Here is a 24776-nt window from a genome sequence, read left to right on the forward strand (position 1 = left end):
TAAAAAGTCAATTTGCTCTAAAAACAGACATGACACAGACACATAATTTATATAAGTACAACTGCAAAACAACAGAAATGAAGACCTCAACCTATGCTGTACATCTTTTGTATGCAAAGGTTAAAAATTGATGTTTGGTATATTCATTTTCTATTAAAGGGATATTGAGTGTATTGTCAAAGTTTCTGTCTGAAGTGTACAGCATCCTAAAGTTTAGCATCCCAAAACCCTGTAATAAGTGCTGTGGATTTTACAGATGAGAACACCCAACACAGAAAAAACCACAACTTTAAACCTGAGTTTTACAGCATCAGTGCTAGTAAGTGATTAATTCTGAAAAATTTTCAGACCTAAATAAAAACAAATGTATGGCTGCAGTCAGAGAAAACATAACCAACAAAGTCTGGCTTTGAAGATATATAAAAACTGGTGTGCAAAAGTTCTTTCCAATTTTCCAAATGCTGGACTGCTGGAAGACAAAGCAGGACCTAAACTTCTCAATAACACTACTACAAAAGTTACAATGTGCTCCATGTCTGTCCACTAGAGGATAGGAAATTCGTGGAAGGGGAGTAGGTTGTAGGACAGAATTAAATATAGGGGTTATGAGTCTGTTTGATGATGTTTGGAACTCTCAAAAGCAGTTTACTACAGTTAAAGGGAAACCATCACTCTGAGGTCAGTCCAGTATCATAAAGAAAATGTAATAACACATAGGAGCAATTCAGAAGCTGAAATAGGTCTCATTTAATGTAATGATGCTGCCAATGCAGGACAAGTGAGATTGAAAGGCCTTGATTTTTCAGGCATTTCAGACTCTTGGGTATCCCATTATTCTGCCTTTCCAAAATAACCCAGGCATTTTATATCACCCACAGCACATCCAGCAATTCCTTCTGGATGTCTTGGGGCACTTAAAGGAAAACTCTGTGCTTACAATCAGGCAATTTTCAACCTATTGTGACTCAGGGAAATCTGCTGGCTTTTTATGAACCGGCACCACACATTTTTTCTTTGACGATCTATAATGATAAAAAGTATGAAAGGTTCACAACAAATTTAAAAGCTTTGTCACAAATACAAATTCAGATAAAAAGTAAATCCATGTGTAAAAATGGAGCTCAATGTGGCTGTGCTATTGTTATGACAGATGAATCTCTGCAGTAATAGGACACAAAGTATCACATTTGGAATTCATGTATGTCTATGAATATCCCTTTTTTCTTTGCGTTTATCTACCTTCATCTTCTCTTCACATCAGCTCCATTTGGCTACTTCAATTCCTAGTATACACAGAGATCTTCAGAACAGTGTGAGAGGATAATTCAAGAGACAGTTGCAGAAGATCAGACAACTACTCTGCTCAGCAATCACTCCTTTTGCTTTCAGTTCCTGCATCTAATCCATTTAATTTAATTATGATGTGCTTCCATAAGGTGTCTGCCTCTGTTTCCACTAATTAGGAGACAGGTTCAAACATTAGAACTAAAAAGCCACGCTGCCACTCCTTACTTTTTAGATATTTGTTTTGATTTAAAGTTCTTTAAAAATTATGTATATAAAGTTCTTTAAATATATATATAACAATTTACACGCATTTCTGCTTTTTGAGAAATTTTTTATATAGTGCTTTATCATTGATACTCCAGCTGAGGAAATGAAAATAACAAAATGATAACTAAATAACTGATGAATATAAGCAAGCCAATAAATTGCTCTGAAACTGTATTATTATTTCATTACTTAAATAGCTCGAAAGCACTTAGAATGATTCTTGGTATATGTGGCTTTTAATACAATGATGAAATTAAATTGGCCATCAAACCAACAATAGCTAATAAAATGAGAGAGTGGACTAGCTTTAATATAAAGATGGAAATGGAAGTGACTTGTTATATAAGGGCAATAAGGTATTATTTCTGTATTTTACAATCTACAGTATTTCATTAGCTTCAGATCTATTCATTTCTGACACAAAATTATACAAATGCCACAGGAATACAGCTGTAAATATCATTTCATCTCAGTAACATGCATCTGACTTAAAAGCAAGTTCAACGCAAAACAAAATATGGGCAGGATAAGCTCTTGAAGGCTCCCTAGAAAGTTTATATTAGATGCTGTGATAACATAAACAGGTTTTTCTATTACATGAAACTTATTAGAAATTTAGCATCAAGGTATTTTCCTCCCTCAGTTTTTCTAAAAGTACATGAAAATGGAAAAAAACTGCTTGAATATGAAGGGGTCGTATTCAAGTAAAAATGTAAACTTATATATTCTACATTCAAGGTCCTGCATTCAAGACACTGATACAATCCTATTCTCTTTTTCTTTAAGTTGTACATACTTTTCTCAGCATCCTCAAGTTGCTCCAGAAACAGAATCCTAGAGTTGTTTATGTTGGAAAAGACCAGGTGGTCCCACAGCTAGCCCAGTACTGTGCTCACCACTAAACCATGTCCCCAAGTGCTGTATACAAGTGTTTCCTTAAACTTCTGAGGATGGCAACTCCATGACTTCTCTGTTCCAATGCATGACCACTCTTTCCTAATACACCTCTTCCAGCACAGCTGGAGGAAATGCCCTCTTTGTCCTGTCACTTGTTACCTTGGAGAAGAGACCCATTCCCACCATGCTACAATCTATTAGCTCAAAGTCCCTCTCCCTGTGCACCCCTGCCTCAAAAGAACTCAATTTTCTTCAATACTCAATATTCATCCTGAAAAAGAATGAATCCTGACTTTAGCACCCAGGATAGACAAGATGGTTCTGATGATCTTTTGCCAGTGGGCAGTGTAAACTGAGGCCATTTACAACAGCAAATAAAATCACATCACCCCCTCACAAGCACAGAGGCAACCAGAGAGCAGCTCCTCTCCTTCTACAGGTCAGCACTGGTTTGTGGGAGAAGCACTGGAATCTGGAGGCTGTACTTCAGTGTGTTTGGTTCTTAACGCATAGAACCACAGCAGAACACTTCCAGACAACACAGTGCAACCTGCTGCAGAGCCCAGGACTGGAATCTAGAGCTTCTTGTCTGAAAGTTCACTTTAAAGCAGCTTTAGGTAAAAATACAAAAGCCTGATAAAAATTTGGGATTGAACAGCATGGTAAAGAGCATTATTCCTTAATTGTCTCCCTTTATCTGATAGATTTTTAGAGGCCAGATAAATTTTTCTCTTAGACAGTCTCAGAAATAGAAGGCAACAAAAGAAGCAGCAAACACAGCTCATTAATGCCTCATTCTTCTTGCTCCTGCACAGCCCTGTAACAAGGCTCAGGAGAGGCAGCAAGGAAATTAATGAATCAGAAGCTCGTCAACACCTCAGTCTCCCCAGCTCAGGAGCACCTTCCCAAATCAACCTTCATCCAAACTGCAGGGGCAAGAAGCACAAAAAATGGGAGATGTTTCCAGAACTCAACTTCCCCTGGAAAACTTTACCATAGTCTATTCATACTGCTCCAAATAACCAGGAAATTGAGTCTATCTGTCAAGGTGCTTGTAGACTGAAGTTATTTCCTTACAGTGAATTGATCATAAACCTTGAAATGAAATTTTGGAAAGAATGGACGGCACGTTGCTTCTTCCAGGCTGTTCTCCTTCCTAAATCGCAAATTGGTTACACTGGAAAGAAAAAGTAATAGAACACTAGTCACATTATTCTTTCCCCCAAGTTTTTATTTTCCTGATCAATTTATGATTACTACCAAAACCGAGTCAGATTATACAAACCAGTTGTCTGGTTTGCTCTTTTTCTTCCTTTCTGAAAAAAAAAACCTGCTAAAGGGACAAGCATTGATATCAAATATTGAAAAAAAAATCCTTAATTATCAGACATATTAGTACTTTTGAGGTGGTTTACATGTTTAACAAAGTTCTGCAGACATTATGTGCAATTCAAAAATCATTGGAGAGAGATTTATTTGCTTTGTAAATGTATCACAACACCAACTATTGCAATCCAAACTTATCGATAATAAATATTTGTTCACAATTCCGCCTTTTCCCCCCCCTCCCTTTTCCCTCAAGGAAAGAAAATAAAGTAAGACTAAAATACAATCAAGATATGAAAGAGGCAAAAGCCTGTATTCTAAACCAAGTCATGGAGTCATGCCTTGACTTTCCAAAAGAGGGAGATGCAGCTCCATTTGTGATTTAAGTATTTCAATTGCATTGCAGAACTTCTGAACATCTTTAACTAGTTTACTAGATCAGATAAAAAAGGAAAGCTTTTGTTCTTTTTTCTATTTTAGTGCTTGTCTTAGAAAGCTAGGCGAAACTAGTAGTAACAAAAACACCAAAAAATGCTGTATTATCTATTTGAATAAAAAAGTAATTCAAAAGACGGAGCCAGTAGCCTAGTATCAAAAAATATCTATGCAGACAAAAATACTACAGGAAAATCAAACTGTCAAAACCCAGGAAACCTTAGGAGAGTTGTTAAAAATGAAAGCAACATCACACAGAAACATTCCCAATTGATTTTAACAGTCAAGTGTATAGAAAATACTTCACTTAATCACCCAAGTTCATGGATTATAACTGTTAGCTACACAGAGGCAGAATTATTAGGAATGAGGGACAGACAGTTTATTTTCATAACAGGAAAACACACATCTGTGCTGAGGGAAAGCATTAAAACTTGTCTTTCAGTCTAGAATCCTGATTTTGAAACCTTTTAGCAAAAAAACCCAAAAAAACAAAGGAAAACTGGAAACTCTAGAAAATACAGTTGAAAAAATATTTTCCCTCCCTATGACTTAATCAGAAACAAATTACTATAAGAACAATGATGAAGCTTAAAGACTATAAAAATGTGCATGCATAAAATAGAAGCATTCCTGTATGTATTCTGCTAGTCTCTTAGTTAAGAAGCTTGGGGTACAAGAGCATGGTTTGAAAAGCAACCATAATAATAAAGCACATTACACATACAGCAAGTGTAACTTCTTACAGTTGTTTCAAGCCATGCCAAGTAGAAAAGAAGCTGATGAAGTATGTAATACAGGCACTCAAGCATTAAGTATTAGTTATCCTCAACTACAAAGCATTTGTATCAAAGACAACCACTGCAGAATGCACCTTGCAAATGGGTGGCTGTGCCACACTGCAGGGAATGGCAGGAGCTCTCCCTAGAAAGTGATCCTATCCTCCAAACCAAAACAATTCCCATGACAATCACAGCCAGGCTTATATATTCTTAATATGGACTCTCAAATTCTGTTTCAAGACCTCTTCTTCTTTAAGATGTCTCCCTTTTTGTCCTTAAGGAAAATTTAAAAATCACATTTTAGCTAAATGTACACCTAATAGTTATTGAAACAATTAGTCTTCTGTATGGATAAACTAAAACAAAAATATCTTAGGGTATTTTTAAATAGCAAAACCTCCTACTGGAGAATTGCTCAATCTTCAACTCACAGGAGAATGAAGCCTAACAAAATAACAGGACAAGAATATTCTAAAGAACTGAACTCAGTCTGCAACAAAGGCTCCAAAAAGCAACAGCCCACTGCATTACAACAGCTCATTGGTGCTACAACCTCTCCTATGAGTCCACGAGGAGCTGCACATTGTTTACTGAATTCAAACAGGCAATGCCAAAAGACCATTTATCTTCTAACGAGAAAACAACTCCTCCTGCTGGCAAACCTCATCTGTGACCCAAAGAAGTCTACAATAACTTGCTGAAGGGTCATGGCTCACAACCACATAGTGAAACATGAAGGATACTGCTACAAAAATAATGTTCCAATTCTTGTCAGTATGATTTATATCCAGAAATGCATATGGTACATGACTTAAGTCCTGTTTAGTAACATCAAAATCCCAGGAATACAAGTATGTTTATTCTTCCATAGAGGGTATGTACCATGATGCTGCAGAACACTTGTTTCATTCACTGTTCAAATATGCAAACCTGGTGATCGTGTTTTGGGTTGGTTTTTTTTGGTTTTGTTGTTGCATCCTACTGACTGTGTAAGAAATGATCTCGAAGTGATCCAGAACTTGGCAGCGTGAGCAAGGACATTCCCTCTTCCCCCAAGCTAAGGTAAAAACCAGAATAATTAGAAGTGTTTCTGTATGTACATTAAAGGAAATAGCAAACATTTCTTCAGGAAGGTTTCCACTGAAATCAAGTTGAGTACCTCTGCTCAGGGTACCCAAGAGTCCCTTTGTAAAAGTCATCTGACTGCACATAACCCATCTATAATGACAACCATCTCTCCATGAAAGTGCTGGATTCCCCAATATTGGACACTTAAGTTCCAGCTAGACAGGGTGCTGGGGCACTGTGACAAGGCCATGCTTTTATCAAGAATGGCTGGACCAGAGGATCCTTGAGGTCCCTTCCAACCAGGTATTCTATTTACATTTTACAACCCTGAAAGTCCACGACATCCTTAACACTCCTGTCCCTAGAATCCTAGCCACCAGCCTGCCATTATTAATAGATTTCCTGAGATTTCACATTCTCATTATAAACCTTTTTGACTGCAGACTGCTTCAAGTGCACGAGACCTGAACTCCACACCAGTCTGGCACAGCTGCTGCACCTCCTGATCAGTGGGGTCAGCTGCAGCACCATCTATTTCATTGGTGACAGTAATTACATTTGATGAATTTTACTAGCAGTGGTTCCCTGACACAGATTAACCTACCTGCTCACCATATTTGATTCTTTTTCGAGGTGTACAAGTTTAACACAGAGCATGCAGATCTACTAGGAAGTATAGGATAGAGCGGTAAAACTGTAAAGATTAAGTTTTAAAACTATTCCTCACAACTAGCTTTCCTCTACCCAGCACCTCATGAACACAAGCATACTTTAGGTACTTTCAATCATGATGAATAAACTGTTAATGCTCTGACTCAATGTAGTACTTTCCTTTGGTTTTAATATGTTTCCAGTCCTTTTTAATACTCAGGTGTACAATCACAGTGAACTTACAAGCATTTTGTGCAAACTGATGCAAGGACTGTGTTCTTCATGCCTGCCTTGGTCTTTTACTGGCCTTGGCACCTACAACTCCTGTTCAGCAATCACTGAAACCACTCAAACATGCAAGAGCAGCAGTAGAAAAATATTGTACTAACAAGTATACAGGTCATCAAATCTAATCACCTCATTACAGTACAAGACACTCCCTCAAAAAACTATAAACATCACCATTTAAATACATACAATATATATATATATATATATATACACACACAGACACATGCGAAGAAGAAAAGGATACAAACTTAACAAATAAGGGAATGCAGAGCTTTTAAAAAGGTTTCTACCACTTTCTGGGGTGTTCTTTCCAGGAAAAATACATTAACTACATTTCATGAATATTCAAGTGATATTTAGTTGCATATATAGAGTAGTGCACCTATGCAGCACATTGTTAGCTAAAGTGTCAGATGAGTTTTAGACTAAAAAAAAAATTGTTCTGGTAATTATTTCAGAAATCACATATCTATTGTCATTATTAGAAGGTTTAACAATCACTTCTATTTTAATATATCCTCTCCAGCTCACAAAAAACAATTAGTGGTTCTGCTATATAGATTCTTTTCCTAATTAATGCTACAGAGCAGCAGGTAGCTCTATCATAATTGCCAATATTTTTCAAGTACTGACCTTGCCATTTTTTCTTATTTAGCTGTGTGAAAATATTTCAGAATTTGACCATGAATTTGGAAATTATTTTCAACTAGGTTTAAATTCTTAAAGGATTCCATTTACCAATTGCTTCCCATTTTCTTTGTTGTTCTTTGGCATTCCTGTAAATAATATTAAGCAAGCTCCCCAGTGCAGATACTAAAATCTCAATTTTACCCAATATTATCCCTAAACTCCATTGACACTACTTCAAAATTAGGATCTTGCCGCCTACAGTGAAAACTTAATTTACAGGTACATTTAAGCAGTTGGAAAAATAATTTCTAAATAGTCAAAGGACAAAGTTAACAATGATTAAACTCCTGCATTAATACAACCACACACAATGAGACTTGCTATAAAAGTTCACCTATGATAATTTTTTAAAAAAACCTGTTGTGTGCTCTAAAAATTTAATTAAGAACACAAAAAATTAAAGAAACAAAACCAGTCATTTTCTACCACAAAAGGTAAGTACTTGCACCCCAACTGCTACCGCTGTAGAATGACAAACATGCTGATGTTTAAGGAAAACATCTTTCAAACTAGCTCATTAGAAATAATGAGAGGTAAAAAGGCTTCTTTTATTAAAGGATAACATTTGGCTTTGGGTTCACATCTGTGCTCACTTTTGACACCTATCAGAAGCTTAAAAGCCAGCACTACCCTACCATAATAGCAACAATATTTGTTCACTTAACTCAGTCTAAGCTCCCAATTGATTGAAAGAAAGAAAAAAGATACCCTTTCCTAGCAGGTAACCTTATTTTGAAGATGGATGTCAAAATTGACAAGGGAGTCACTCAACTATCATAAGCATCCATCTCCTCACACAGAAAAGTGTCAGATGATTTACAGCAGGTTTTTTAATTACTCATTTTCTGCAGTGTTTATATTTACTTTACTTACACACTGCCTGAAGAGCTACAGTAGACAGCCTGCTACTATTTGAAAACAGGCAAACATTTGACCTCTGCTCCTCATTTATTTTCCCACAAAAATATTTTGTGACCTGATCTAAATTAGTGTCACTGTCTACACTCCATCCATTTCCCATTCTGGCTTAGATATTACTTATTTAAAAGAAATGACCTTATTACCATTTCAGAACTTGGCATTCGCCTGTGTGGAACTGAAGATCAAAACAGAGTAGACAGAAGGTAAAGGAAAGGACCTTCTGGAGGAGACAGCTCTTGCCCTAACAGATTAATCACCACAATAATGTCTGAAGTTGACTACTTTAATTTCAGTATTTAAGAATCATAGTGGTAAAAGGAACTTTTAAAGCTGTGATTCCCTTAGGCTTCTTTAGTAAAGAAAAATGGGAAATACTTTCATTACTCCAAAGATGCCAGCACAGCCACCAGTGTCTGTGTACTTCAACATTACCTCTGCAATCTACATAGCAATTTCTATCTGCAAACAATCAATTTTCTCAGCTTCTACATGAAAAAAGAACAGCAAAACTGTTCTAACACAAAAAATACAGACGTTTATGAAGAATCATAAATGTTTGAAGCACGTAGCTCAAGAAAAACTTACAGAAAAGCAGCTTTCTGCACCCATTAGCAGAATGGGAGAGGAAAACATCAGCTGTAGCATGAGGATAAGGTACATGCCTACCATGTGAATACTCCAAAGCTTTTGTGACAAACCATCTTTGAACTACTTTAACTGGAGACTTTTTTGGTTTTTCCATTATCTGACTACATCACAAGTATACATTGAGAAGTGTTGGATTCAGTCCTGAAGGCACCATAGAACAAAAACAAAGTGTCATGAAAGGTTATCACCAAAGCTACAGATGAGGCAGGGAGAAGCTCCATAAAGATGGAGCCATCAGTTATGACTACATACCCTCACAAATAAAGTTTGTAATTATTTGGTCCTTTTTTAAGGAATTTAATCCAAAGAAAATTTGTTTTACAGGCAGGCCTGCTTTAAAAGCCTGGACAACAATGTATTGCGAGTGTCATTGACAGCCATGTAACTTTGTCTAAAATTGACCATGGAAAGCACAAGTCAAGTGACAGGGTAAAAAAGCCTAAAAATGAAAACTCACATTCTACTCTGACAATGGGTATCTTCTGGCTTTTCAGAAAACTCAAAGCAACTACAGAAGTACAGCAATTCATCTTCAAAGTAAATCAGTACCAAGTGTAATTCATAGCAATTCCACATACTAAAAAAATTATGTATAATGCAGTCTTTGCTTTATGGACTTTATATTAGAAAGAAAATGCTGAACAGGAAGAAAATACTATCAAGACCTTACTTCAAAATAAGGAGATGCGACCAGTGATTATCTAAGAGAAAAAAGAAAATCATCTTCTATTGCTCCAAAAGCATTTAAGATTCTATGCTTTTTTTGCTATTGTGTTAAAAATTATCAATACTCATAATCATTCACGCCTCTAATCTTTACAAAAAGCATAGAATATTCTACAGTAGATGAGTAGAGTTTTGTGGATACAACAGGTAAGGCAAATTCAGCAACAATCAAAAAATCTAACCTACTTGCATCTCAAGACCATGGAAAATATTAAATAACCATTTTGCACTCTCATACCTTGCTGCATAATCACTGCATTTCTGAGTTGCAGACAAGTATTTTCTTTCCTGCTCTTTAAAATAAAAACGGCTTTCTTGTCCTTGAATGACTACTCCTAGACTTCAATTTACCCTTATTTATTACTGGGATTATTTCATAAGCCATAACAAAAAGCACAGAGATAAGCACACACATTGAGTAAGCACTTCCAGAGCATTTTTACACATATCTTTGTTTTAACAGATTTCTTGTTTGCCTAAATAGATTTTTAGCAGAAAAATAAGGATTTTTTTTTTTCAGTATTTTAGTTCTGTTGATGGGACCTCTGAAAATGTAGCAGTATTACATAAATGCTCCCAGGTTCTTAATTTTCCTAGTCTATAGGTAATTTCAGTACATTTCTTTCCTTTACTACTTATTACTACCCTCTATTAGCACCCACTATCTCTGAGTGCAACAAAGCACATCTCTGATTTAAATCAATATTCACCTAGAAATCATCAACTCTGCCCTAAGTTAGTTGTCATTTGGTGTATTTGCACTAAGCATACAACTGTGGCATTTGACAGCTCAAAAAACTATTTAGTTATTTCTGGAAGAAAGTATTTTAAGCTCATGGATGCCCATGAAATACAATTGTGTTCAGTTTCACTTAAGCCTTCCACTCAATACTCTGAATTCCTAAAGGGTAAGTAGAAGCTTCACAAATCTGCATGTACCATTAAAGCAACAAAAAAATCACCTGAAAAGCCGTGGTTACAAGTATTGCAAAAATTACCGAGATATTGAGATTTTAACAGGATCTTAATAACAGGTAGTTGCATCAAATACAGAAAGATTTTACCTACATATTACTTAATTCTTCTTTTTCAGATTATCAATTTGTAAACTGTTTTACGCTTATGGCATGATGCAATACCCGACATCTACATTTCAGCCACATACGCCTGTTCCCAAAATCTCTTTGTGATGCTTAATGTTTCACTCCTTTAGGTCACTTTGCTCAACTAGATAAACTGATTCTGCTTCTTAGAACAATTAGAAGATGATAAAGTTAGTTACAAGGAAACAAAATGGGCAGTAAGTGAGCAAGAAGGGTTTCAAGAGTTAGAGTAAGTCTAGAACAAGCACCTTGAGCTTTGACCCATGGGGCACAGGAGATTGGCCATCTTCAGGTGGAATGAACAACTCCCACTTCCCATATTCCAACTTCTTATATGGATGAGAAGATGGATTCCAGCCATCTGCAATATAAGAAATAATACTAAGTGTTCATCTTAAAATGCATCCAGTTACAACACAAAAGTTACACAAAGGTAACTCCGAGTTCCATCTTTCTCAAAATGAACTTCAGTGAGAGAGCAGACACAAATACTTCTATGCCTGATACTGGACACACATTCAAAAGGGGTGAAATTAAATGCCACAGATTTAAGTCTTCAAGAAGATTCCTTGTCATTAAAAAAAATAAGTGAAGCAAGCTGAAATCCCATAATTCAAGACTCTTTATCCTCTTTGATTTACTGAGCACTGGATACGTGCAAGGATGGTCATGATGGCCTGTCCAACTGAACAGACACCTGCCAAGGGGGTCTGGAGTGTTTGTAAGCACATTCAAGGTTAACTCCTCTGAATGGAGTGGAGAAATCACTTCCGAGCTGACACATTTCAACAATGGAGTCATTTCTAGGCCAGAAGGAAATAAAAAGATAAGTTTGAAAACTCCTTTTTTCTTTTTGCCTTGTAATGTCTGTTTCACATAGTTCAAGGCAACAGACTCAAGCTAAACAGGAACCAGTAAACGAAGAAAACCGAATTACAAGACATTAAAGCAACACATGTTAATCTTCATTCATACTCATCTATTTGCATGCCATGGCCTCTTAGAATAAAAAAAACAAAAACAAAAAAAAAAAAAAAAAAAAAAAAACAACCCCCCAAAAAAAACAACAAACCAAAATACCCACATCATTGAAAGAAGAATAAGCAGCCTTCAGTTTAAGAATATTAACTCAGTGTTGTAGAAAACAACATTGCAACAAAACATGTCAGGTTAAAAGCATTTCAATTAAAAAAATGTACAGTTACACTGAAGCAGGATCATCACTTTTGCCACCATGGAAATCACAGCAGGGGAGGTAGAGAAATGAAGAAGGTCTATCCATCAACATAGGTATTTTCCCAAACATCAACAATCACAAATATTATCTGCTGTGCAACAAAAGGATAATCCTTCCTGGCAATATATGCACGTGTTGCATTTCAGACAAAGACCAGACTGTGTCAAAGCTACCGGCTGCATTTGCACAGCTGTTTGAACCCAAGAACTGCCAATCTTTAGTTAAAGAACATTGAAAGACACAAGTTAAACAAGGCCACACAACGTGACAAAAATAACCATGCCAGACAAATATTCTGGTACCTACTCATTTTACAGTGGAGAGTAAATCAGAAACGCAATTAATTCAGTATTCTAATTAGATGGTGTTTTTATCATGTTTAAAGTATTTGGATAGTGGAGCTAAATTACATATATTAGCAGAGGGAAAGTATTTACTAATCTATTGCTTAACAGCAGAAGAACTTACATATTAGTAAGAATTAGATGGTTCCTCTCCCTTGGCTTTACACTGAATTTTCAATCAAGAAAAATAAGTAAACAAATACTACTAATATCAAACAAACAAACAACACCTTGACAATTAAGCAATACTTCTTAATAAAATGCCTAAACTATAAGTGTTTATACAGCAAACTATAGTGTTTGTAAAGTAAAATATAGATGTATTTTTTATTTCAGGGCATGGTGAAAAAGATGTAGAAAACAGCACTTGAAAAAAAGTTGTTGGTTTTTTTTTAATTATAAGCAGCTAGACTATCTCAAATAAACATTCCAGGCAAAAATGAGAAAACAGAAGAAAGATGTTAAGAAGTTGCAAGAAGTTTGCTTTAAGAACAGGTTAGGATTTATGATAGTCCAGACTCAACTTGGGGGACTTAGTCTAAATTCATTCCATCTTCTTCTGCCCCCAGATATTCGATCATCTTCATGGCTTCTTATCAAACTCTTCCCAACAGAGCTACACCTCTTGATTCACACAAACTGAACCACACATGCCAGGTGGTAAACACTGAGCAAAACTAAAAGTTACAGCAAAAAAGTCTTAGGCCCAATTTGTATAAAACTCACCCAGAGAAACCTACATGGAGTCAATCATGTTCACCAAAACCACTGCATTCTCACAATATTAAAAAAGATTCTCTGACCTCTACTAAAACCACAACTCTTCCCTTCTTCAGAGAGGGAATGGTTACATCTCTCTACCTATTTAAATATTTCTTCTCTCCACAGACAGATTTGATAACTCTGCCAAAGTTGCCTGAACTTTCCCCTTCAACTGCCAGCAGTGCCAGATGCTCCTGTTAATCCCTCCTGTTCCCAGCCACAGTCCATGACTGCAAGCCGGTGGCTCGTGATTTAAAAATAAATGCAAAGCAATACACATCTGCCCCAGATGGTCCTACTTAAACCCACTGTTTACTAATTACCCCTGGAGAGGAGCTCACTTAGAAAGATTATAACAGAAAACATTGCTTTGTATTAATGCCAGAGGCATAAAGAACACCCTGAAAACTGAATATTCCTTTCAAAGAGAGAGTGGCTCATGCTTATCTCTGTTTTACTGCTTGGTTTTCCGATTTTTCAGCAAAACTTAGCCCAAAATGCCTGAGGGAAGAAAAAAAAACCAAAAAACTCAACTAACCAACAAGTGATTAGTAGAGTATTATGAAGATGAAAAACTAAAAGTGAAAAGAAATATCTTAGTTTGAGAACAGAGACTTCAAAGATCCTGCCAACAACTACAAACAGGAAAAAGCTGAGGAGATTACCAGCAGAAGTTCAAATAATCAGCTTGAACAGGTATTGGGGAAAAAGGACACCATCACAGAATACTCATAAGCCATAAACAAAGACAAAATCTTTGTGCAAAAGTTCAAGCCTCAGCTATTGCTTAATCCAACACAGAAGACATCTTTGATAGCCTGATACTTTGTTTTGTCTCATCTCTGTGATTATATCTTCCAATCCCAGGCAATTATTAAAACACTACATCCTACCTCAACAACAGGAGGCACAAGGGAACTTCTTGCTCAAAACTACACCCTTAGCATGCCAAAGAATCATGAACTGAGCTTTTATGTAGAACAGAATTCAAATGGGTTCTACCATTTGTGACAAAAAAATCAATTTAAATGCATATTGCCAGCTAAATGACAATTTGAGTGACTTCTTGTTCAATCTCCTCATTTTGTTTTCACATTGAAAAGGATATATCCATACACCTCTGAGGCTCATGCCTGAACTTGGAGTTTCACACAAGAAATTAGCACTTCTCACAGAGGAAAGCAGTTGTTCTCACATATTAATCAAATAATTGACTTTGTCCTATTGTGAACTGTAGCTGTTTTTTCCCAGAAGTCAAAAAACTTCATAAACTAAAGCTGAATTTTCAAGTGAAATCAAATCTTACAGCAATTGTATTTCCACATACTTTCTGATCAATTAAAGACATCTACAGACAATAGAGGGTTCAGCAAACACAAAGCATTCTTGAAGAAAGTCTATCAGACAAGCAGCAGTTCAGACAACAGAAAGAGCATCAGAATCCCAGTAACCCAACAAGATACCTGTATTCCACTTTATTAGAATATGAAATCAGAACCTAACTGGAGAGATCCTACAAGGACACTATTCTGTTCTACACAGTGGCCAATTAGGTCTTCCTCTCCTCACATTAATCATTTTTAAAGCAGATTACATTAATGATCTTGTGCTTGAGCTGTTGGAAATTGGGCAAATAGCTCAAACAGTGACATAAAAACAAGTGCCATTACTTCTTAGATAGGATGTTTCCCTGAATATTAGTGGCACCTTATAGTCTACTGCTTTCAATCATCTGCACCCACAGAAATATAACACTGTTTGACTTTACTCATCAAATGAGGATATTTCTCTATAAAAAAATCTTGAAAGGAAGCAGTAAGAAATTCAGCATGATATCATGACAGTACCTAGAATGCATTTCAGTAAAAATCTGGAATAAAGAAAACCTCAAAACATTCTGATACATGAAGTTTTTTAGTCAGCCGTCAGATACTCAAATTAAGTGCCTTAAGGTACTCTCTTTTCACTCTGAAGGGATCCTGTCAGAATTTAAATAATAGACAAATATCCTCCCAGAACCAACTATCTTACCCTCCTCCAACCTCAGCAGTAGCCTTGCCCACCAGTGCAAGGAAAAGGAAGCAAAAAACAAACCACATATTCCAGACTAATCAACATTTTAGACCAACGTTAGCTGGGAAGAAAGGAAGAGAAAACAACTAAAAGAACAGAAACCACAAATATAACCATGTATTATATCAAATGCTGACTTCCAAATTAATATATGCATACTTACTCTTAAGCTTTTTAAAACAGTATCTTTCTTTTTAAAATTAAGGACTTGTTTACAGATAACCCATTGAGCCTCTGAATGACCAAATACAAATGCTGAGTGTTCCAATTCCCAAATAAATTCCGTGGGTTACTCTCAAAACTCAGAGTCACTCAGTGGCTTATTTTGAAATAGTCAATTTTAAAGCAGCAATAAATTGCCAGTAGTCACTGGGTTCCTCAGCAATAGGGCACACAAATGAAATATTCAGTGTCATCACTGAGAGCTTTTGAAGGAGCTATAATGTTGATAGAGCCTCCAGTGTTGGAAATTCAGCTGAGTAATTGTCTCATACACTTGATTTACTGAGATACTGAAAGTACTAATTGACAAATCTTAATGTTTTTGGATGCTCATTTAATACTTCTTAGATAAAGCTTCATACTAGAACACCAACGGATACAATACATTTGTCTCCAATTTTGGAGTTTTAAAGAGACAAAAACAGCTCTGAAAGCATTGGGATTTTCTTGAATTCATGTTTCATTCTCTAATCCACTTACAGATTTGTGTACTACTACTAATTTCTAGCTTTTGTTTTTTTTTTCCAAAATGCACACTGATGTTAAGAATTTTTCTATAAATTAGAGCTATCCCATTCATTACAAGTCTCTCAGAATAAGGTACAAAAATCCCATAATTTGGGTCAAAATACCTTAATAGCAAAGATTTACTGTCTGCTTTAAGGCATAAAAGTCATTTAGAAAAAACTTTACATGTACAGGACTAAAGCTTCACATGTATATAATTACAGAAGTAAATTATTCATGTTCATCTTACATATAACTCATAACAAAGATATTATCAACTACAAGCTTAACTATAAACTTGAGGAAAAAAAGTTCAAGGTCTCTCTACAAAACCTATACATGCCATTTTAATTCTTACTAGTTTTTGATCCTCAAATACCTTAAGATGAAACATCAGAGACTAACACTTCGTGTCTTTACATCAAACATTAAGCTATTCTCAGAAAATATCATATTATTAAGGAAAACACTGCTATTCATTCCAAAACAAAAAGCATCAATTGACAGTTATTTATATTATATACCACCATATTTCAGTTTAAAACCTAAAGAGCTTCTGTCTCCTAAATTCAGTCTTTCTTTAAGATTTCCAGCTTTCCCTGATGTGGTTATGCTATGGTTCTTTTTATAAAAAAAGTTTTATTTAAAAAAAAAAATCTTTTTAAAAGCAATCCCAATATCCAATTTAAACACAATATAATCATAAATTTAGTCTGAGACTTTAACCTGCTTGAAAACTTAAAGAAAGGTTAAAGGGATTCAGTTTTAATTAAGCATATCTGTAGCAATCTGACTCTAAATCTTAGGGTTTTGCAATCCAATTTCTCATGAGAACATTATTCAAGATCATATGAATTGAAGGACAATGTTCCATGCCTCTCTCCAAGTACAGTATTGTCTCCTTTGGGAATGAATACTGTACTATGACTGACTGTATATAGAGAAACACAGTTTTTCCACATTACAATGAATTTCCTTTAATTTATTTCCTCTTCATATTGCTGCATTCATTAGTGTCTAGATACAACTACTCTAAGATATTAGTCCTAAATTTCTGCTTTATATGATGTATTACATCAAATATTTTAAATAAAGTAGGGTTTAGAAAACTATTCCAGTGTTAAGCTATTCTATTCTGGTATACATATACTCCTTCCCAAACCTGGTAAGACAATTTACAAGCTATAGCCTCTTTTCAAAATGTTAAACATGTTACTAAAAATCTGGTTTTAATGTTAACATCTTTTAAAACACGTATTTAAAACAAATGCATTCTGGTCTTTAGCTGAGTTGAGACATTTAACCTGCACCCATCCCATGAAAACCTTGAGCAATGGGTGGGATTGCAGCAAGTAGAGGAGAGGCAAGGAGAATTTTCTGCATGTTTATACATATAAAATTGACCTATGAAAACAACCTGATCTAGCTGCCTTGCAGTCTGTATTGATACCTGAAATCACTATTATCTATCTAGTAGGTGAACTACACATGACTCATTCAGAGGACATACCCAATTTCAATATTAAAAGGCAAGAACTACACTTACCTATTTACCAATGTCTATTCCAATAAAATGACAAGCAGCACTTTACCAAAAGCTACGCCATCATTCACTGTGTTAGTCATATCAAACAGGATCATGGCTGAAAACAATGTTGCACTAGCTTTTCTGTTCAACTTCTGCATCAAAACCAGGATTTTTTTTTAAATAAAAACTTGGCTAAAATAGAGTTTCATTTCAATAGCTTCCTCAGACAGGGGTAAGGTATGGCCAACATTTGGCTTTGTGTTTAAGCAAAAGTAGTTAATTGCTTCAAAGGACTTTTCTTCATATTGCTTCTTTGCAACATAAATACCCTAGATCAGTATTTTTGCAAAATCAAAGTCAGGTAAATAAAACTACATGCTTCTGAAATGCAGTTAAATGAACAAAATAATTTCACAGAGAGTCCCTGTTCAGTACTTTGGCAGACCTAACTGAAGAGAGAGTAGAGGTCAAAAGCTAAAAAAAATAACAAAGCTCTCTGAAACCCTAAACAAAACGGAGAGCAAGTATTGCAGGATTGAAGAGCAAAGATGAATGTCACTTTCATCTAAAAGTTTTAGATCATTTGAGTGTAGCTGCCCTTCAAATAAGCAAATTTATCTTTTTGTTTCCAATTCAAAGGGAATAGTCTTCCTGGTTCTCAGAGGAAGCCATCAATTCCTCCATGTAATACTGCCACCTCCCCATTCTGCTAGCACCTTCCCTTCTTCTGCCCTCACAAACACAGAGCAGCTACTCTTTCTGTAAGATTTAGTTGGATTTTAGTCTACCATTTTGCACCAGAACTTTTGTCTAAACTCTCAGGATGGGTGGGAATCATCAAGGGCTTTGGTCTTTAACAACACTGTTGCTTGATCAATAAAAAGATTAAGTAAATAATTTCACTGATATTTCTGCTTCTCTGCACACATTTTCATAAAAGTCCAGTTATAAAGCTTTAAAAAGAACTTCAGAAAGTTTAGTACAGCCTCAAGTTGCAGTGTGATCCAGTGTGAGATGAGTCATTGCCTCTGGAGTATTAAAAAAATGTATAACACTGACCTCATGCAACAGAAACACATCTTCATAAGCTACTGCAACACAGGGGAAAGTATTATTCATTTAAGCAATAACATATATTTTTTACTATCAGAATTTCACCATTGTGACAAAATTTTCTTTAAAAGAAGAGAATATTTATGAAAAACATTGTGCAGGGGAGAAGAAATTTTCCTAAGAATACTTACTGAAGTCACCTGCAAGAAACACTGCTTCTGCTCCTGGTGCCCACTCTTTGCAGTATATTCCACCATCTGCAAGCTGGTTCACTCCAAAGGATTTGTAACTTTTGGTAAATTTATCAAGGCCACCTTCACTTTCCTCAATGTTCTTCAAGTGGTTATAAAACAGAGAATACCTTGCAATAAAAACAGAGAACATTTTTTAGAAAGATTAGCAAGCATCTCTTATATTAACCAGTATAAAAACCTAAAACAACAACAAAAAAAAAGCACACTAACATGAGATTCACTGCTCTCTACTGGAATAGGAAAAAAAATCTAATACAAACCATGCAATTTTTCCATAGTTGTTACACAGTCTAAAACTGCAATCTCCCTGTTTGTAACTGCTTTCTCTACTTTACAGGAACATTTTGCACTTTCAGTCTAAAGCTACAATTCCTGACTGGCAGCCAAGAAATCCCAGTATTACTACACAACAGGAGAACTTCACACTCTGAACAGCCTAGCACTTTTCTTTCCATCTTATTAATATCAGACACAAGCCTCCTAGGGAGAGCTGGATAGGCCTGCCACATCTCTCACAGCCAGTTTTAATAGACAGACAATCTCAGGCCATTGAAAAGTTTGCAGTACAGCATGGCAGCGTGGACAAACCCATCTGGTCCCTTGCAGAAAGGGGCTCGTTAGGCAACCTCTTTACAGAGACAATCAGCAAGACTTTGCAGTCAGTCCTTGACACTGCAACAATCTGGAAAAAAAATTGCAGCTCCATAAAAGTAATTATTTGGACCATACCCTACTTATACCAGTAGGAATTTAAATGTCCCAAACCTCTAGCATAAACCTTTGCCTGTAACAGGTTAGAGTTTTTTGACATATATTGCCTTGTTTTCGCCAAGTAAGTTTCTGGAATTGATGGTAACATGAGGGGCACAATATAAACAAGATAGTCAACTTTGACTCCTAAATTATGAGCTATTTTGTGCAGAAGCGCAGCTAAAAGCTGCAGTTCAGCATTTAATTAATGCTACCTGTAGAGTTGTTTTTGTTATTTGTTTGTTTTCAGTAAGACACTCCTGAGGTAAATTAGAAATGTGCTTGCTTTTTCATAAATGGAAAAGTGTCTTCTGAAGTGTATAAAAAACAGTAAGAACCCCTGCAAAATCAAACTTGTCAGCCTTATTACACTTCCTAAGTTTTGCAATAGGAAATAAAACTCTAAACCAGCACTATGAAATAGCACCTTGTTGCTTTTAGAAAAAGAAGTCTGTTTGCAGTGTCAGAACTTAGAACTCTGTGATTTGTTGCAAAGTTTTGATTTTTTTGGCACTTCATTAGTTCAAAGTAGAAGATTAAAATGTCTAATTACTAGTTAGAGTAAACAGCATTATCTGTATTAATTTGGAGTACTATAACTACTATTAAGGTTAGTCTCCCAGTGAGTTTTTATTATTTTATTATTAAGCCTGATGATCACCTTTAAAGGGAGAAAGATCTGAAAATGCCTCCAGGATACACAGCAGCAAATACACTCATAACTATTTCTGCCCATCCACCTGCATTATTCCTTTAAAATTTGCTCATGGGTATAATCCTCAGAAGTGCATTACTAACTACTACTGCTCTTATAATCAATTTCATTTATGTCCTTGAGGGAAAATATTTTGTCAGATTTCCAACTATAAGTGTATTATATACATATACAAACTCAGTTACTCGAATTACATTTTAAACAGCTTCAATCACAAAGATTTATATAAACCTTAAATACAGAAACACAGAGGAAGTCACAAATACCCTCATAATTTTAACATATATCATCTGGTAAATTCAGATTACTCTATTTTTGAAAAGTTCTCCTTGGGGAAAAAAAATAAACCAACCACTATAGCTTAGAAATTTAAATAATTCTTTAAAATATGGTATGATACAAGAAGTATAGTTATAGACATATACATATTTTCTCTGTATATATGCATATATTTAATTGGTTAAGGGAAAAACACATATAATAAGAAGCGCATTTGGAGTGTTATCTGCAAATCCCTGTTTGTCTGCCCTACAAATGCTGTTTCAAAATTGCTGCTTGTCACATGTATTGCCTCCACCTTGTTCCACCGTGGCTGAAGCAGGATCTGTTTTACTGTAAGTAGCTGCTGTGACTTCAGAGAAGATCTAACTGAAGCAATGAGCTTGATACAAATAGGCAAAACAGAAGAGGGGGTTTTGAAGTAAGTTATCTAACCAAAATTATTCTTTTCCTCCCCACTCTTACCACAAGTACATTGTCATAGCTTTAAAAACACGATTAGTTGAATGCAGTTATTCCCATACTCAGCAGAAAGTAATAGTAGTGGTAAGCTTCATTTTTAAACAAAAGTCAGTCACAAACCCTTGAAAGCTGCAGAAGAAGGAAATGAAGCCTTCATTACCAGAGAAGAACAACAAGCCAAAAAGAAAGACTGAAAATCTCAGTGCAGAAAAGGAAAAGGCTTCTATTCACTTCATATCACCTAGAGGTGCAACACATGCCAGTGGCCTACTCCTCTTCCTCAACCTGACCCCTTCCTAGGAATCAAACCCATTGATCTACTTCAGAAGAAATAAGCCTCTAACAAATTCAGGATTTGAATGTGGGATGGATGAAAATGGAACTTCAGAAAGCAATTATGTGATTCTGCATCTTTGGGAAAAAAAAAAAATCAGTAATATAGACATTGTGAACTCTTGATTCTTGTCATAAAAGCACTAAGAACACCCACTGCTTCAATTTTTGCCTTTCAGTAAATTCAGAGTTTAAGCAAACCATGACACAAAGAGACCATGGCATTTAATAGATGACATGATCATGAGTATCATTGTGAAAAAAGCCAAGTCTTTGCTCACTTTGCAAAGAGTGGTGAGCAAGACTACATGCTCAATAAATTATTTTTGGGGGGAGAGGGAGGGTAGGCAAGAAAGGGAACATATTAGGAGAACTGTTGAGCAAGGATGTACAACATTTTTACAATAATTACTTTTTATACAGGACAGACTTGTAACAGCATCATGTACACTGAGTAAGAATGTTCCTTCTATTTGTACAGAAGCATGCTGACTTTAATAGACTAAGTTAATTCAGGTATTATTGCTGTATCACACTGCAGAAATAAAGATTTTTTTCAACAAGCAGTGCTCTCTGCAATTGATTTTAAATTATAATCTAGAAAGAATTTATTCTTTTTAACCGCCTCCTGAGATTATTCAATAAGGAACTATAGTTTGCTCAAAGCTCACAAAAAAACCCACCAACTCCTGAAATGCATCAATTACTTTTGCTGTGAACTATTCCAAAAACTCATCTCAGGAGATGAAATACTTCTGGACACAGAACAACATTACTTGTCACAGAAGGCCTTGTAAAGCAGCAACTGTGGCCTGCTGCTCCTTTGAAGGAAAGGACTGAGTTAAGTACATACTCATGCATTTCAGGGAAGTTCAAGGTTTTGCTTTCCTGGCCAATATTTAGATGCTCACTTCTGCAAAAATTTTTCAATTTTTTTTTGGGAATATTTTTCTGAATATTTCAGCTTTAATTTCTATACTACTGAGGCTTGTTAAACACTTATTTTATCTTCCAAAGTGACATCCCAGGATTACACACAGAAAACCACAGGAACTTTTTTTCCCAACCAATTCCTAATGTTTATATCATTCACTAACAGCATACAGGTCCTAATACCAGAGATAAACATTTGATTAAGACTACATCTTGTGATCTCTTCAACACTGAAAGTTATGTCACGTTCAGCTATGCATATATATACTTATATGACAGACTCTGAATGCAGTTTCTAAGTGAGAATCTCAATATTCTGGACATGGGAACAGTCAACCTCAGCATCTAGAGCTGGAAGTCACAACAAAAGACTGACTTCTGCCTTCATACTTTTCAAGTTCTCAGAGAGTGAAAACCCTGTTAAGATTGTGTAATTTCTGAGCATTAATGTTGACACTGGTGAGGATTACAAGGTAAAAACTGTACCCAGTAATGACTTGAAAAGCACAGCCATTACCTTTGGGACAAAATAAACTGAGCAACAAGAAGATCCAACAAGAAGAATTTCTGAACAGAGCATCTGAAGTGAGTGAAAGAAGTTGCATATGAAGCCCTTTACTACAGGTACAGCAACACAAATCTGACAAGTGTAAGCAGCAGAAGGGGGGCTGCTTATGGTGTACGCCTGGATCCTGGAGTTTTTATGAAAAGATAAGGTTTTCAAGCCCCTTATTCATTCATTTAGCCTCTGTTAATAGATCAGTGTTTCTTAAAACTGAAATAATGAAATTGTCATCTTCAGAGTTACTGAAAAGATTTCAGTCTCAGCATGAGCCCAAGAACACAGAGACTGAAACAAAGTACTACTCTGTTACCAAGTGCTTTTACATCAACATTTTTGCTCTCCCCATCATTATTCCAGTGTGAAACACTGGTAATCGTAAACATCACCTGAAACACAGTCACAACAGTCTTTTCCTATTGTTACATCCATAATTTGTAACACAGCATTGCTTTAAATCCCATGCTTTATATGCAGCTTTGTTTGGAAGCCTTACAATAGAAGTGTAGGAATTGGCTGACTTTCCATAGAAGCAGGATTAAAACATCAAACATGAATTACTATAATGGCTATCTAGTAAACAAGTATCCTGCCAAAAAAATAGCCTTCCAAGTGAACACAAAGACAATATTACATCAGCAACCACTTCAAGAACTGACATGTCAGGTGAGCACTTACTCCTCACACTTCTATCACTGAAACACCCTCAAATATTTTGTCTTATGGATACCTACACAACTAAAATTTGTGCAGTAGAAGTAAAGAGTTCCAAGTTTAATGTTAAACTATACAGCCTTATACTAAAAACAATGTTCTATTTATTTTGTAACTTTGATATATAAACACCCTGGTTCTGCAGTTCCAATAACCCCTGAGTTAATACAGCGATTGAAGCCATTAAAAAAGTCTCAGGTATATGTAAAAATTGTTAGCCTCAATATGAAGCATAAGAAAAACAAAACTAAGCTTGCCCTATCTCCCCAAAGTCAACTGTTTTACTGAAATAAGACTTTTGGCAGATTATTGAACAGTCTGATGCTAAGTCAAAGCACTGAGTTAGAACTCCACATAAAGCTTTCACATCTTTATTCTTCCAAGCAGAAGAGGTAATAACTCCTTCCTGGCCACCTCATAAAATAACAAAGAGGTATTGTAGTATTTTAAACTTTTAAATTTAACCAGATTAGCTTTAGTTTCTCAGGCATCACTAGAATCTAAACAGAAACCAATATAACCAAAAAGGAATACAAGATACTTTCTTTTAAAGAGGCTGGTGCTGAATACCAGATTGCTGCAAAACTTCAAGACATTTTTAAGCCCATTCTCATGGTTTTTTTTACAAAGCTCTTGTTATTGCAGGTTATAGAACAGTCAGTCATATTACTATAAGACCTGTGGCAACAACACTGCAATTAATGATTTTAGCCCCTCTTCTGCTTATGACGCTGGTTTTAGTAGCTCTTCATCTTTTAGATTTTTGTCCACATCATCTTTTGGTCATAGCTTATTTCAACAGTATTTGACCAGTATTAATGCTAATTTATTCAAAAGATGAAAGCTAGTAGGAGACTTTGATAATGATATCTGGTATCCATATGGGAAGTCCAATTCTGCAGATACCAAAGGGAACAGGAAATGAAAGAAAATACCAAGTGAGGTACTCTCTGTAA

General features: G+C 35.6%; 1 protein-coding gene across 3 annotated transcripts in view; it reads right to left on the bottom strand.

The window, feature by feature from the left end:
* Positions 1-24776, bottom strand: part of GBE1 (1,4-alpha-glucan branching enzyme 1) — a 138893-nt gene that overhangs the window by 86325 nt on the left and 27792 nt on the right. For all 3 annotated transcript variants that reach the window (XM_063150065.1, XM_063150067.1, XM_063150066.1), the window contains exons 2-3: positions 19010-19179; positions 11341-11453 (exon numbers count right to left, since the gene is read on the bottom strand). In XM_063150065.1, coding sequence (XP_063006135.1) covers positions 11341-11453; positions 19010-19179 — 283 coding nt within the window. The remainder of the gene's footprint in view (positions 1-11340; positions 11454-19009; positions 19180-24776) is intronic.

This window comes from Melospiza melodia, chromosome 2 (assembly GCF_035770615.1).
Source record: "Melospiza melodia melodia isolate bMelMel2 chromosome 2, bMelMel2.pri, whole genome shotgun sequence".
NCBI lineage: Eukaryota > Metazoa > Chordata > Aves > Passeriformes > Passerellidae > Melospiza > Melospiza melodia.